Source organism: Macrotis lagotis, chromosome X (assembly GCF_037893015.1).
Source record: "Macrotis lagotis isolate mMagLag1 chromosome X, bilby.v1.9.chrom.fasta, whole genome shotgun sequence".
Taxonomy (NCBI): domain Eukaryota; kingdom Metazoa; phylum Chordata; class Mammalia; order Peramelemorphia; family Peramelidae; genus Macrotis; species Macrotis lagotis.
Window position 1 is genome coordinate 469,078,342 of NC_133666.1, and position 13,594 is coordinate 469,091,935.

The 13,594-nt window shown below is 33.8% G+C and overlaps 1 protein-coding gene and 1 long non-coding RNA gene across 5 annotated transcripts in view; both read right to left on the reverse strand.

Annotated features, from left to right (window-relative positions):
• The window catches only part of PIEZO2 (piezo type mechanosensitive ion channel component 2), a 532,098-nt gene that overhangs the window by 24,182 nt on the left and 494,322 nt on the right, over positions 1-13,594 (reverse strand). For all 4 annotated transcript variants that reach the window (XM_074205559.1, XM_074205560.1, XM_074205561.1 and 1 more), the window contains 2 exons: positions 9,823-9,981; positions 8,127-8,274 (listed from right to left, as the gene is read on the reverse strand). In XM_074205559.1, coding sequence (XP_074061660.1) covers positions 8,127-8,274; positions 9,823-9,981 — 307 coding nt within the window. The remainder of the gene's footprint in view (positions 1-8,126; positions 8,275-9,822; positions 9,982-13,594) is intronic.
• Positions 1,723-4,272, reverse strand: LOC141502385 (uncharacterized). Its single transcript, XR_012472508.1, has 3 exons — positions 4,093-4,272; positions 3,241-3,334; positions 1,723-2,083 (listed from the first exon to the last, which is right to left on the reverse strand). It is a non-coding gene; the product is annotated as an uncharacterized LOC141502385 (long non-coding RNA).

Sequence of the window (13,594 nt, forward strand, 5' to 3'; positions counted from 1 at the left end):
AAGGTCATCTTTCAATTTTCTTTCTTCTATATGTTGTCAAAGACAGCTAGGTGGCACAGTGGATAGAGCATTGGCCTTGGAGTCAGGAGGACAGGAGTTTGAATTTCAGCCTCAGACACTGTGTGACCTTGGGCAAGTCACTTAACAACAAATGCCTTGCATCCAGGGGCCATCTCCAGTCATCCTGAATCAGATCTAACCACTGACCCCAGGTGGTTCTAAAGGAGAAATTGAGACTGGTAACTTAGCATAGTACCGCTTCACTCAAATTCAATTCATAGGCTTGTCATAGGATTACCTCCCTGATGTCTGGTAGACTTTGAGAATGAAAGACAAACATCATCATCGTCAAGGATAGAGCTCCTTTATATTTAGCTAGGCTAGTTTTCAGATAATAGCTTTTATCTGTCCTTAGCAAAATGCTTGAAGCCTCTCCAAATAAATTCTTAAGAAGTTGCCTTCAAAAGTTAGGATGGACCTTAGCTACCCACTGTTTTTCTCTGGTCACCTTGAATGCTTGATGCACTCTAGTAATAATGGCATATCTTTCTTTTTCACTTAGGACTCTCCCTCCCCCCACAATCATTCCAAAAATACTCATGCCATGGACTCTTTAAAAATTCATTTCTAAGGGGCAGCTAGGTGGCACAGTTGATAGATAGAGCACACTGGCCCTGGAATCAGGATGACCTGAGTTCAAATTTGACCACAATTAATAATTACCTAGTTGTGTGACCTTGGGCACATACTTAACCCCATTGCACTGCAAAAAGTAAAAAAAAAAAACATTTTTTGACTTTCTAGGATTGACTGACTCAAGGAAAGGGAAAAAATGAAGAAACTGATGTAGAACATTTCAGTAGGTTCCCCTAGCAAAGTTTTGTGGCAATTATCATATGAACTATATTCTCCCTTCCATCATATACTTAAGAAAAAATGAAAGATATTTTGTTCATGTACTTCCATTCTTAATTTTTTTCTCAACTTCTGCTTCTTTTTTATTTGTTTTGAGACAACAACTGTAGATTACAGCTTTTCTGGGGAATCTACTTCCTACCAACCAAAGCAGAAAAAAGAATTAAATCAAGGAGCTCCCAACTGCTTATTATTGATTCAGGTAAGGAGTGGAAAGGTATGTCAACATTTTCTTCTTTAGTCATGTCACCTAAGATGTCAGGCTGCTTCTAATTTTACATTCTATGTTTCCCTCCTGTCTTCCTTGGTCTAGAAGTTCTAGGGTTAGAAATTATAGGGAGATTTGAAATGACTGTACTTAACTACAAGGTCCTTTCTTTGAGTCAAAGATGCATAAATCACTGAATCTGAAACTTAAAAGAATGGAGAAAAATAATTTTCATTCATCTCCCATTTTCTCCATCTCTCTTTCACATGTTCATAAACTCATATTTAGTATTTCTATTAAATGGCATATTTCAAGTATCCAAGAAAAGTACCTAATGGAAAGGAGAACAATCAGAAAGTCTAAATAATAATCTTGCTACTGATGTTTTTGTTACTCTAGGTCAAAGGTTCTAAAATTTTTTTGTATCATGGACTCCTTTGACCAGTTAGTAAAACCTATGGAAGTTTTTTCTCGCAATGATGTTTTTAAGTGTAAAACAAAATATATTGGAGTATAAAAGTTTAATTACATTGAAAAAACTGAGACTAAAATATAAAAAGAAATTACATTCATAGACATTAGGCTAAGAACTCCTGCTCTGCCTGAATCTCTGTTGTCACATGGAGATTTCAATCTTTAAAAAAATGAATGAATTGCTGAGACAGATGGTGGATTATGATCCAGATGTTAATATAATTCTTATCCTCCTCCCATATCCCACCCCACCTCCATCTTTTCCCCATGAGGGAAAAAAGGGGGAAATTAGGTAAGGAAATATAGTAACTACCTCTGAATACTCCATGAAAAAACAAGAGAGAAGGTATTAGTAAAATCCTTGAGTTCTTTTATCATTTTCTGCTTACTGGGAGGGCTGATGGTCCATAAAGAATTTGAATTTCCTTCCAGTTCTACTACTGTTATATCTTCTCTTTGATAATTTTCCAGAAATTGCATAGCATTCTGTAAGTACAATAAGATAGAACATTTAACTACCCAAAATGTATGGAATACGATCCTTCTCTGAATGTTTTTGTATATAATTCGAGAGTTTCTTAAAAAAGATGCATAGCAACTGCAGTATGATTAATTTTATAATCATCAATATGCCAGTCATTTACTACTTATTTCTAGGCTCCTATTCCCACCATACTCCACATCCCTCTAGTGATAAGGTAGCCACATATTAAACTTTTTTTTCCTCTTTTTCTTAGGAATCAACATCCCCTAAATCTTGCCTCCCCTTTATTCTTAGTTGTCATGGATAAGGTAAACTAAGGAAGATTTCATCTTAAGGCAGTATTAAAGCCCTTAGATCAAAAATTTGACTATGGTTTTCTACTCTGAGGGAAACAACCTCAAATAAAATACCCAGTTTTATCAATACTTAGACCCTAAACGATAAAAAAAAAACCATCCTTCTTGGTGGAGAAGAAGCTTTGTGTTCATTTAGAAAAATGGTCTGTCTCAATTGTTGTCTTCATAATAGCAGATATGGAAGAAACTCTGCAAGACTGTGGACTACTTTTTAATTTCCTGACTAAAAACTAATGAAGAAACTCCATAAATGGGAAACTGGGGCTTGAGTGAACTATGTGACTCATGTGGCTGTCATTAATCAAAGCCAAACCAATTATACTCAGCAACTAGACAAGGACTTCACCTCAAAAATTAATATTTATATTTACATTTTCCCCTCCCTTTTTCCTACTTCATCAGCTGCAGACAGGGAAGGAACTATGCAAGACTACAGTTGCATTTAAGGGCTCTGTTCTCTTACTGTTTTGTTCAACTACAATCCATGGGACTGTAAATTCTTTGAGGGCAGGAACTGTCTCAACTTTGTATCTGTATTCTTGGCATCTAGCACATGGCTTGATACAAAGTAGAACACATACAATAAAAGTTTGGTGGCTTAAATGGCATAACATTGGACTGTCATCCACAACATAGACCTTACTAAAGTCATGTCTGCCTATCAAGGATCCCTATTTTATTCCTCCTTTGTTCCTTTAGCATTCCCTCCTCAAGTTTGATAACACTGAAGAATATCATTAGCTCTCTTTAAATAATTTAGATGTTAGATTTTTAAAAAGGAATTGAAATATGCATTTACTTACAGTATTTGTTGAATAATTCCTTAGAAATGTTTTGAATAAAGCTGGCTCCATAAGTTTCAACTGACCTTTGTTGAGCACTCATAGTGAAAATAGGCTAGAAGACAAAAAAGGGCATCAGTTTTTAAGCCTTCATTTATTCTTTCCTCTGGTAACATGAAAAGAAAAGCAGTCAAATGCCCTAACATACTTGGGACTATGCACTCATAAACATTTCGAGTATTTCTAGAAGGGATTCTTTTATTCTTATGGGTCTCTAAAAGGAGTCAGGAAGCCCTGAGTTCAAATATGGCCTCAGGCATTTATTATCTGTGTGCCCCTGGTCAAGCTCCTTAACCTCTGCCTCAGTTTCCCTATCTGTAAAATGGGGGTTATAATGACAACTATCTCCCCTCAGGCTTGTTGTGAGGATCAAATGGGAGATAATTGTAAAGGGTTTAGTCTAGATGCTAATTCCTGTCCCCTTTTCTTCTCATCTCAGTGCAGTCTGAATTCTCTTCTAGTCTTCCCAGTCTCTCATTTGGCATCAAATTCAGCTTGATTCCAGTGAACATGCCCAGTGAATCCTCAGAAGTGGCTTCATGTATTGGAATTTGCACTGTATATTTCCAGTTCAATGAAAACATACAGTGAACATTCAAATCATGTTTGTGCTCATTGGGATGCAGCTGTATCGATAAACCAAAGTTGAATAAGATAAAAGAGGAATAAAATAAACACCTCAAGGTCCTTGGATTATTTATTTGGTGAAGGATGAATTGGACCCATCATTCCAGGGTAAAACTCAGAGAAATAATATGAAGCAGAAGCTCAGTATATTGTTATTCTTGTTCTTGTTATGAACTGGACAATTACCTGATACCCTCCTAAAGTGATCTTGACGGAGACATCCAGGGGCTGGTTGATGACCCCCAGCAACAGACTTGATTAGGGACATGAAAAGGAGGGGGAACCAGACAATACAAATCAAGAGGACAATGATCATGCCTCCCATGCCATACTTTACAACCTTCTTTTTCTTCTGTCCTCGGGGCTGGGGGTTATCTCTGTAAAAGAAACAGATCCACAAGGTAAATGTTACACCAACTACGACAAGGTTGTGAAAATGATTATATTGGAATAGTATTGCTCTTGGAATACATATTCCCAACTTCTAATACTGCTGACCTAACTTCTACATTTTTGTTTGCCAATAAAGGACTCATAGAGTAGTAGAATAGGCACAATTTTCTGCTGCATCAAAATTCTTCTGACTAGGTGTGATCCTTCAGGAAGAAAACATTACCTCATATATCCAGGAAAAAAGGACATTTCTTCCCTTATACCCCCTCCTTCTCTCATACTTTTTTAAAATTTTAACTATGAATTTGAAAATATCTATTTCATTCATGAGGCAAGATGAAAATATAAGATTGTCCATATTGTTTAACAAGATTGGAAATATGGTACTTAATTAAATTCAGTTATCTATTTATAAAGACCAAGAGTATGGTGAATTAGGTTCATTGTCCTGAGTCCTGTGCTTTAAGATAACTGAACAATGACTCTCATAAGTCAATCAGGGGAAAAAACTTCTTAGCTATTTGAACCTAATCAAAACTGAGGTAAAAAGAATGATAATAATAATAGTAATGATGATGACAATAATAACAATAACAATAATAATAAGTAGTCAGCAGTAGCAGTAGTAGTAGAAGAAGCTAAATGAATAGAGTGCTGGGCCTGCAGTCAGAAGTCCGTTGTTCAGATTGGCTTCAGACCAATTAGTTATGTGATCCTAGGTAAGTTATTTAACATAGTTGCCCAATCCATTCGAGAAGGAAATGGCAAACTACTCCAATATCTTTGCCAAAAGAACTTCAAGGATAGACTGATCCATGAGGTCATGAAGAGTCAGACATGACTGAAGGATTAAAAAGTAATAACAAGGGGCAGCAAGGTGGCACAGTGGATAGAGCACCGGCCTGGAGTCAGGAGGACCTGAGTTCAAATTCGGCCTCAGACACTTAATAATTACCTAGCTGTGTGGCCTTGGGCAAGCCACGTAACCCCATTGCCTTGCAGAAACTAAAAAAAAAAAAAAAAAAAAAAAAAAAAAAGTAATAACAAGAACAAAGTAGAAGCATTTATATATATATATTTTAAGGTATACAAAGCCCTTTACAAATGATATGTCATTTCATCCTCACAGAAATCTGATTGATAGGTAGGTGCTATTATTATCCTAGTTTTATAGATAGAAAAAGATTAACAGAAGTCTGATTTGCCTAAGTAACACAGGCTAGTAGGTCAGAAGAGCTTGAATGCAGTGCTTTCTGACTCTAAGTCAAATACAATACACCACTCAGTGGCTGTTAAGCAACATAATAATAATAATAATAATAATAATAATAATAATAATGATGATGATGATGATGATGATGATGATGATGATGATGGACATCTGTCTAGTGTGTTAAGATTTATTGAGCATTTTCCTAAAAAGTTGGTGATATTAAATTAGTTGTTCCATATATAACCCTTATGTACATGCTCAATCTATCTGTCCATTCTTTAATCTCTCCCTATTTATTCACCCTTGTGCTTCCTGTTAAACTGGATTACTCTCTATTTCTCTCTTTCCTTTCCCATCTTTGTGCCCTTGTTCATGACACTTACCCGAGCTAGAATAGATTACCTCCATCTTTGTCTGTCTAAATTCATACCTTTCTTAAAGATTCAATCTAATTCTTTCTCTAGATGCACATATAGTTCTTTTTTCCATATATCCTTCATAATCAATGACTTATTTGCTTAAAGTCACTCAACTATCACTGTTACTATGTATAGAATAATTTTACATATATACATATTATTATATATATATATATACACATATCTATTTGTGTCTAATGGTAGCAATCTCTAGGATTGTGGGAGGGAAGAACAAAAAAGAAAATTGCATAATGGTTTTATTATATATTTAAAATGAATAGCAAGTTGCACATAATAGTTTTGAAATTTCATATGCAATCATCTTTTTATTATATCATGAAATAGTAATGCTTGTTTTATTCCATAAATTTAAAAAGATAAATTTAAATAATAATAAAAAAGATTCAACTCTGACAACTGCTCTTTTATGAAGCCTTCTTTAATACTATGATTTGAAACTGATTTCTCTTTCCTCAAACACTTCTTGGGACCTGATTGGTTCAGAATGAATATAAATAGCAATTGTTTCTGCTTTGGTCAGATATCCTGGCCCTTTTAGATTTGTTTGACTATGAAAAAAAAGGCTATTCTTTATTTCATTTCTTAGTCATTTGCTTTAAGCACTGAGAAGCCTGGAGGCTCTAGTCCTCCTACTCTTTATTTATTTATTTTGGGATTAAACAAAATCAGGCATTCTTGGCCTCTTTGCCTCATCCCTCTCTTACTTAACCTTTATTACTGAATGGACTTTTGCTATGACCTGGGAAGGGCATTAGTCTTAAAAGGTCAAGATCTTCCTCTGCATCCAAAGTTATCTCTAGTTTTTCTGATCTAATATGTGGCCACTGGACCCACATGTAGGAGAAAGTGAGGCTGGTGACTTTGCACAGCAAATTCAATTCAATTGTATGTCATGGCATCACCTCTCTGATGTCATAGTCCTTTTTGAGAACAAAGGGCAAAGAATAATATTCCAGGAACTCCTCTCAGTATAGGTTATGTGAAACTTAAATTTGATTTTATTTTCATGTAATTAATTTCTTTTTTAATCCATGTTTATTTAGTTTTTAAGGTTTTGTATTACAAAACAACCTCACTACTTAATATTAGCCCAGGAAAATGTGAAAGTTCTAGGGAACTTTAGCAAATTATTTCTATTTATATTATTTCTTATGGAAAAAATTCATTCTGTGCTCATCAGTTTCATCATTCACAGAGAGTTCTAGAATGAGTATTGAAATACAACTATGTTTGATATCACTGGGTTTTTAAATTTTGTTTTAAATTTTTATTCATTTTATGCAAAGAGGTTAAGTAACTTGCCCAAAGTCACACAGCTAGGCAATTAAGTTTCTGATACTGGATTTGAACTCAGGTCCTCCTTAATCCAGGGCCGGTGCTTCATCCACTGCGCCCCCCAGCTGCCCCAGATTTCATTGTTTCAGATACTTGGTTAATCTCCATTTCCATACATTTCTTCTTTAAAATAAAATTGGACTGAAAATAAGACATATACCAAAAAAGTCCCTTATTAACTTTTGGTCTGCAAGTTGAAAGATAACAAGTACATTGGCTAGACTCATTGTGAAGGAATTATGATTAGGCATGTACAAAGGTTTTACAGGCCTAATAGGCACTGAAGGAAATCAGAGGGAGTGTCTTCTTGACTGAGATTAAATATTCACCATACACAAAATTAGCAATTACACATATAGTTACGTGTAGTTTTTGTGGTTCTACTAATATGTACGGTTGCTACGAACCATCCAGCAAATTAAAATATTGTCCCCCATCAAAGTGTGGATTAATAAAAGAGGCTTATAAAGTAAGAACACAAGTTCTAGTTTTCCTGCCACAGCATTTCCTCCCTCTCCCAAATGTATCATTTTGAAGACTATTCCACCATTTCCCCCTCTTATAAGACTCTATTATGTCCTTTAAAAAATTCAGCACAGAACTGGCAAAATAATCAAACATCTGGAGACTATTTCTGACAAAGGTAATGTTCACAATTCAAATGACTGGAGATCCTTAATTGACATCAGTGGGACATTAACAAGCTATAATACTAGTTGTCTCCTCTGCCCTGACTTAAATTAGCCATTAAATTGGTAGCATTCCATATCCTTCATGATAAATGGTCAGTTTCTATTTAAAAAAAATTTGGGATCATGCCATTCCTATAAGTTTCTTACTTTTTCAGATTCCCGCCAACACTTCAGAATGAAAATGTGAGCATAAATATCTTCCACACAGATCCAACTGGAAAGACTTAGAGTGGTGTCTGTCCACACCCAGTCCATCACAGCTCTCAATTCAGTCAAAAATGGAACCAAGCGGAACCTGACAAAGAATAATATTTTTGTTAAGGATAGAGATTAAAAAATCTCTTATATGGTTTATTTTAATTTTGGAGCTTTAGTAGATCCTTGGTTAACCTAAACCAAAGCTAATAAAGATTTCCTTCAGTAAAATTTAGGTAATGATCATTCATTTGTCTTAAAAATCTCATTAAAGTTTCATTCAAGGGCTACCATTTATCATGAGGCTTTCACAGACTCACAGATTTTTTGAATCAGAAGGAACCTCAGCAGACCTTCTTCATAGCATTTTTATATCATATCATATCATATATCATATCATAACCACTTTAGCCAAAAATCTTATGTCCAATTCACTTATTCATGGATGGATTCATTTATGTTAGAACTGAGTAGTTAGTTAATAAAAATGTGGATAAAAAGACATGTATTTAATCAAAATAAGTTGCTCAGTGTTCAGGATGTGTCATCAGGAGCTTAATATAGCAAGTTAAGCATCTGCTAATGATAAAAGGCAACTTCCCAATAGAGTCACAAGGAAGGTTGAAGATTCAATGCTTTCTGAACCAAAATAGGGATCATTCCATAGCATATTGATGACCAGAGATCTTTTGAAGAATACCATTTTAAAAACAAATGTACTACAAGTTGCTCATCATAAAGCATTTAACACTCATTGAATTAGATCCTTCCCAGTACTAGAAGGAAATCATATCTACTGGAGATTCTTATTTGACATCAATGGGACATTAATGAGCTTTAAAATTAGTTATCTTCTCTTGACCTGCCTTATTAGTCACTAAATTGGTATTAATCTAATTGGTCAATTTTATTTAAATGGTCATTTTCTATTTAAAAAGAGATTGGGATTGGGTCATCCTTATAGGTTTCTTTTCTTTTTTTTTTCAGATTTCCTGTAATGCACATCAATTAAGAAAAAAAAGTACTTTGGGCAAGTAACTTTGGGGAGAGAAAAGATTAATAGTGAATGATACCTTTGAAAATAAGCCTCCCTGAGAACCCACCTTATAACTTGGGAGAGATATAGGCATAAGATATTTAGTATGAAAAGCTATTAACTGCTCCTCAATAGTGGATGCCAAAAGATGAACTACACAAGAGGAGAAGAGAGAATTGAGCTCAAATGATGAAACAAATAACTCTGTCCCTCACTTTCTATATTCCCTTGAATTCTGCTTTTCAGAAGCTGGACCTTAATACAAAAACAGTATGGAAATTCTATTAAGATAATATATTTACATTCAAGATAAATAAGAACATCTCCAATAGGTTTTATTGGGTACTTAGTAATCCTTTTTAGAAAATTCATAGAATTTCATGGTCTAGGAAGGTGCTTTGTGAACCATACTAGGGGAGCTAGTACTCACATTGGTAAAATCACAGATAAATCTAAGTATCAAAATACTGCAAAATATATGCCTGATTTCCCATGCCTTCTCTAAAATCATAACATCAATATGTAATGAACTCCTGCCCCACATTTTCAATAGGATATTTCCCCAAGAACCTCTTCTCTGAAGACTTTGAAATCAAGATTGAGAACACTTACCCTTGAAATAAGAAGAGGTTGACATAATTGTAACTTTTGGTGAGGAAGTTTCCCAGTACCCGAGTTGGATAGCCACAGCGAATCTGGTACGCAGACAGGCCAAAATAAACACATTTCACGAAATACCAAAGCTGAGCAACCAGGTTCTGACTGAATTTCCTAGAATGAAAAATATATTGAAAAATGCAGGAGCAGATAAACCCTGCTGGCCTAGATGCTCAACATTAGAAGTCACAGATCTTTTTAAGTATTGAAAAACAGATCTTTTTAGGAAGTTTTCTAAATCTGTGGGTCCAGAGAAAGTTGTTGCAAAGTTTATGCATGCTTTAACTCTCAATTTAGCATAATCGCTCTGAATGGAAAAAGAATTATATGAAGTAACAATATGATTTCAAACAAAATGATGACAGCCTTTGTTTTTTACAGTCTGTGGATTTGTGGAAATCTTAAACCTGAGCAATAAATTTTGCAAAAAAAATAAAATAAAATAAAACAGGAAATGATGATTGGGCAAGATCTTAGGTCATTCGCTTCTGTGACTAATGTGCTTCATTTAAGAAGTTTTCTCCCTCCTCCAAGTTTTTTTTTCCGCATGTGTGAGTGCCTTTTAATCCTATAAAAGTAAATTTACCAAAAGAGGAAGGATTATTTTTAAAGATTTAAACTTTGGTCACAGGTTATAGAATCAAGAGAGCTTAAGGCTATTCATGGTTCTTGAAGTATGCAAAGCTCTAAGAGGTATTGTTTTTTTGTAATTCTACTTATAATAAATATTTCAAACAGGTTATTTTACTTTTTATCTTTAAGTTTATAGAATTTGCTCTCTATAATAATATATAATGCTATGAAGGATAATGAAAAAAATTCTAATTAATGTGAAAGTCTGAATTGGAATTGAAAACTTAAAATGTTGTTTTAAAATTTTATTTAAGATTCCTATTCCAGGTAGAATTTTATACATGTTCTTCTTAATGGCTTATGCACCTCTTGATGCCTTAGGACAATGTCTTCTTTATCTTTGTATCTGCCATAGCACCTAACATTATGCTTTGTATCTGTAAAGAACTCAATAAACATTTGTCAAATGTATGAATTTACCCTTATAAGAGAGGTTTGTCAGAGTATGAATTCAAGATGCTTTTATATTTTTCAAGTATTATATTATATATAATAGCTTTAATCTGACCCTTTCCTTCTATTTATTCTTACCTGTTGTGTATAGATTTATTCTTGATACTATTCTCAAAAATTTTAGGTTGCTCTCAAGGGTCTATGGTTTTTAATTCAGGGAGATTCAAATTTCTTTGCTCAATGTTTAAGACTATGCACAATATAGTATGAACCTATATTTCTAGCCTTTTATTATTATGTCTCTATACACACTTTATATTCTAGCCAAACTTGACTTTGTGACCACTGAAACATGGCCTCTAGAAGCTTACAGTAAATAATCTCATCTTTTCTTTGCCTTGGATGATTTTTTTTCCTATGCCTGAAAAGTTCTTTACTCGATGGTGAATTCCTCAAAACTAAATTGAAATGACATCTCCTCCATGAAGGCTTTCCTGATCTCCTCCACCAGGAATAACCTTCTTTTGTGAACTCACCTGACACTTTGTTTTGCATCCAAATAATACATTTGTCGTCTATTAGAGACTATGCCTTATTCAGTCAAAACAACCTTCTTCCTGTACTGTGCATTCTATTCTTCATCTATCACTATATTTTTGCAGCACTTTTAGAATTCAAGTCTCTTTTAACAAACTCTACCTCATGGAGTCTCTTCTTTTTAAGTCATAGTTGATGTACTTTCCTCATCCTCCCAAGTGTTATTGCCCTTCCTCCCAAATTATTTTTATTTAACTGCAGGGAAGTATTTGTAGTTATTCATTTTATACTTTATCTTCCTGTCTCTTTCTGTTTCTGTCTTTGTCTCTGTCTCAATCTCTTCCTCTCCTAGGCTGTATAATGGACAGAGCACTAGATCTGGAGTCAGGAAGAACTGAGTTCAAATCCTATCTCAGATATTTACTAGCTATATTGAACTTCCATCTACCTCAGTTTTTACATCTGTAAGGAATATCATTATAGGGAAGAAGCGAGATCACTTTTGTAAAGTATTTTGCTAAACTTAAAGCATTATATAAATATTAGTTACACATACACAGATGTACAAAGATTGAAACTTCCTACTTGCAATGAGAAAGTCAAATGAGAAGACAATAAGACAAGAATGAGAAGACAATAAGATAACAATAAGACAACTACTACTAGCATAATATACACTTGATATATGTGTACTTATATGAATGTGTTTATACTTTATCTCTATACACACACACACATATATATACACTTCTTATATATGGATATACTTGGTATGGATACATTTGTTAGTCGTGTGTGTGTGTATACATATACATATATATATGTATATATATATATATATATATATATATATATATATATATATACATATATACCTGGTATAAAGGAGTGTGTTGTTGTTGCTTAGTTGTTCAGTATCTGCTAAATATTCATGACCCATTTTATGGGGGTTTTGTGACAAAGATACTGGAATAATTTGCCATTTCTTTCTCTAATGGATCAGGTAAACAGATTAAATGACTTGCCCAGGGACACACAGCTAGTGAGTGTATGAGGCTGAGTTTGAACTTAGGTCTTCATGACTCCAGGTTCAGCACTTTATTCATTGAGTGTGTGTGTATGTGTGTGTGTGTGTGTGTATATTTGTGTATATTTGTGTGTGTATATATCTATATATATATATGTATTTGGTATATATAAAACAGCAATATATGTCTACTTACACACAGATATTGTATATATTATATACCTATTATATATATGCATATATACCCTCTCTATATATACTACTTTTGCTATGGTTTTTGTATAAATGAATATTGTATATTTATATATATATATCTGTGCACATATGTGTGTATGTCTATGTCTAGTCTATATCTATGTCTATGTCTATATGTCTATGTCTATGTCTATGTCTATGTCTATGTCTATCTATATCTATATCTGTATCTATACATTTGGCTTAAAACTGCATTAAGACTTTTGGGACATCAGGTCAGTTAATCTGTCTTTCTGTCTCTCTATACTTTCACATAAATTTGTAAGGTATGTATATTCTAATGAATAGAAAAGACAATACATATTATTGGAGAAGGCAACAAGTATATATTGATACACTAGATATACGTTTGTATATCTACACATTTATACATGTGTGTGTAAGAATACTCTTTGCTGTCTCTTCTACTCTTTGAAAGAAGGAATCTGTTCATTCTTTTTCCTTTCATTCCCAGTGTCTAGCACAGTATCTGGCTATATAATATATGTTTAATAACTTGCTTATTTAATAATTTCCTTTTCTCCTAGATTACTGTACTAGCTCCATAAGAGTAGGGGCAATATGTTATCTAAGTTTTGTCTCTTACAATCACTAGATCAGTTCTTTGCACATAATAGATGGTTGGTAGGTGGTTGCTGAGTAATTGAATAAAGGAGCTTATGAATAAATGCATCTTGGTTGACCTCTACAGAGTTGATCATATATTTTAAGAGAGTATTAATAAATGTTTCATCCTTGAGTCACCAATAAATTAAAATTTTGATGGCAATATCTGAAAGAGGAGGAAAAATCAATTTTTAGTGCCAACAGGTTGCAAACACATAGTTTAGAATTGTATGACATTGGATTTTGGCAGCCTGGCAGCTTGGCATTGAAGTCAGA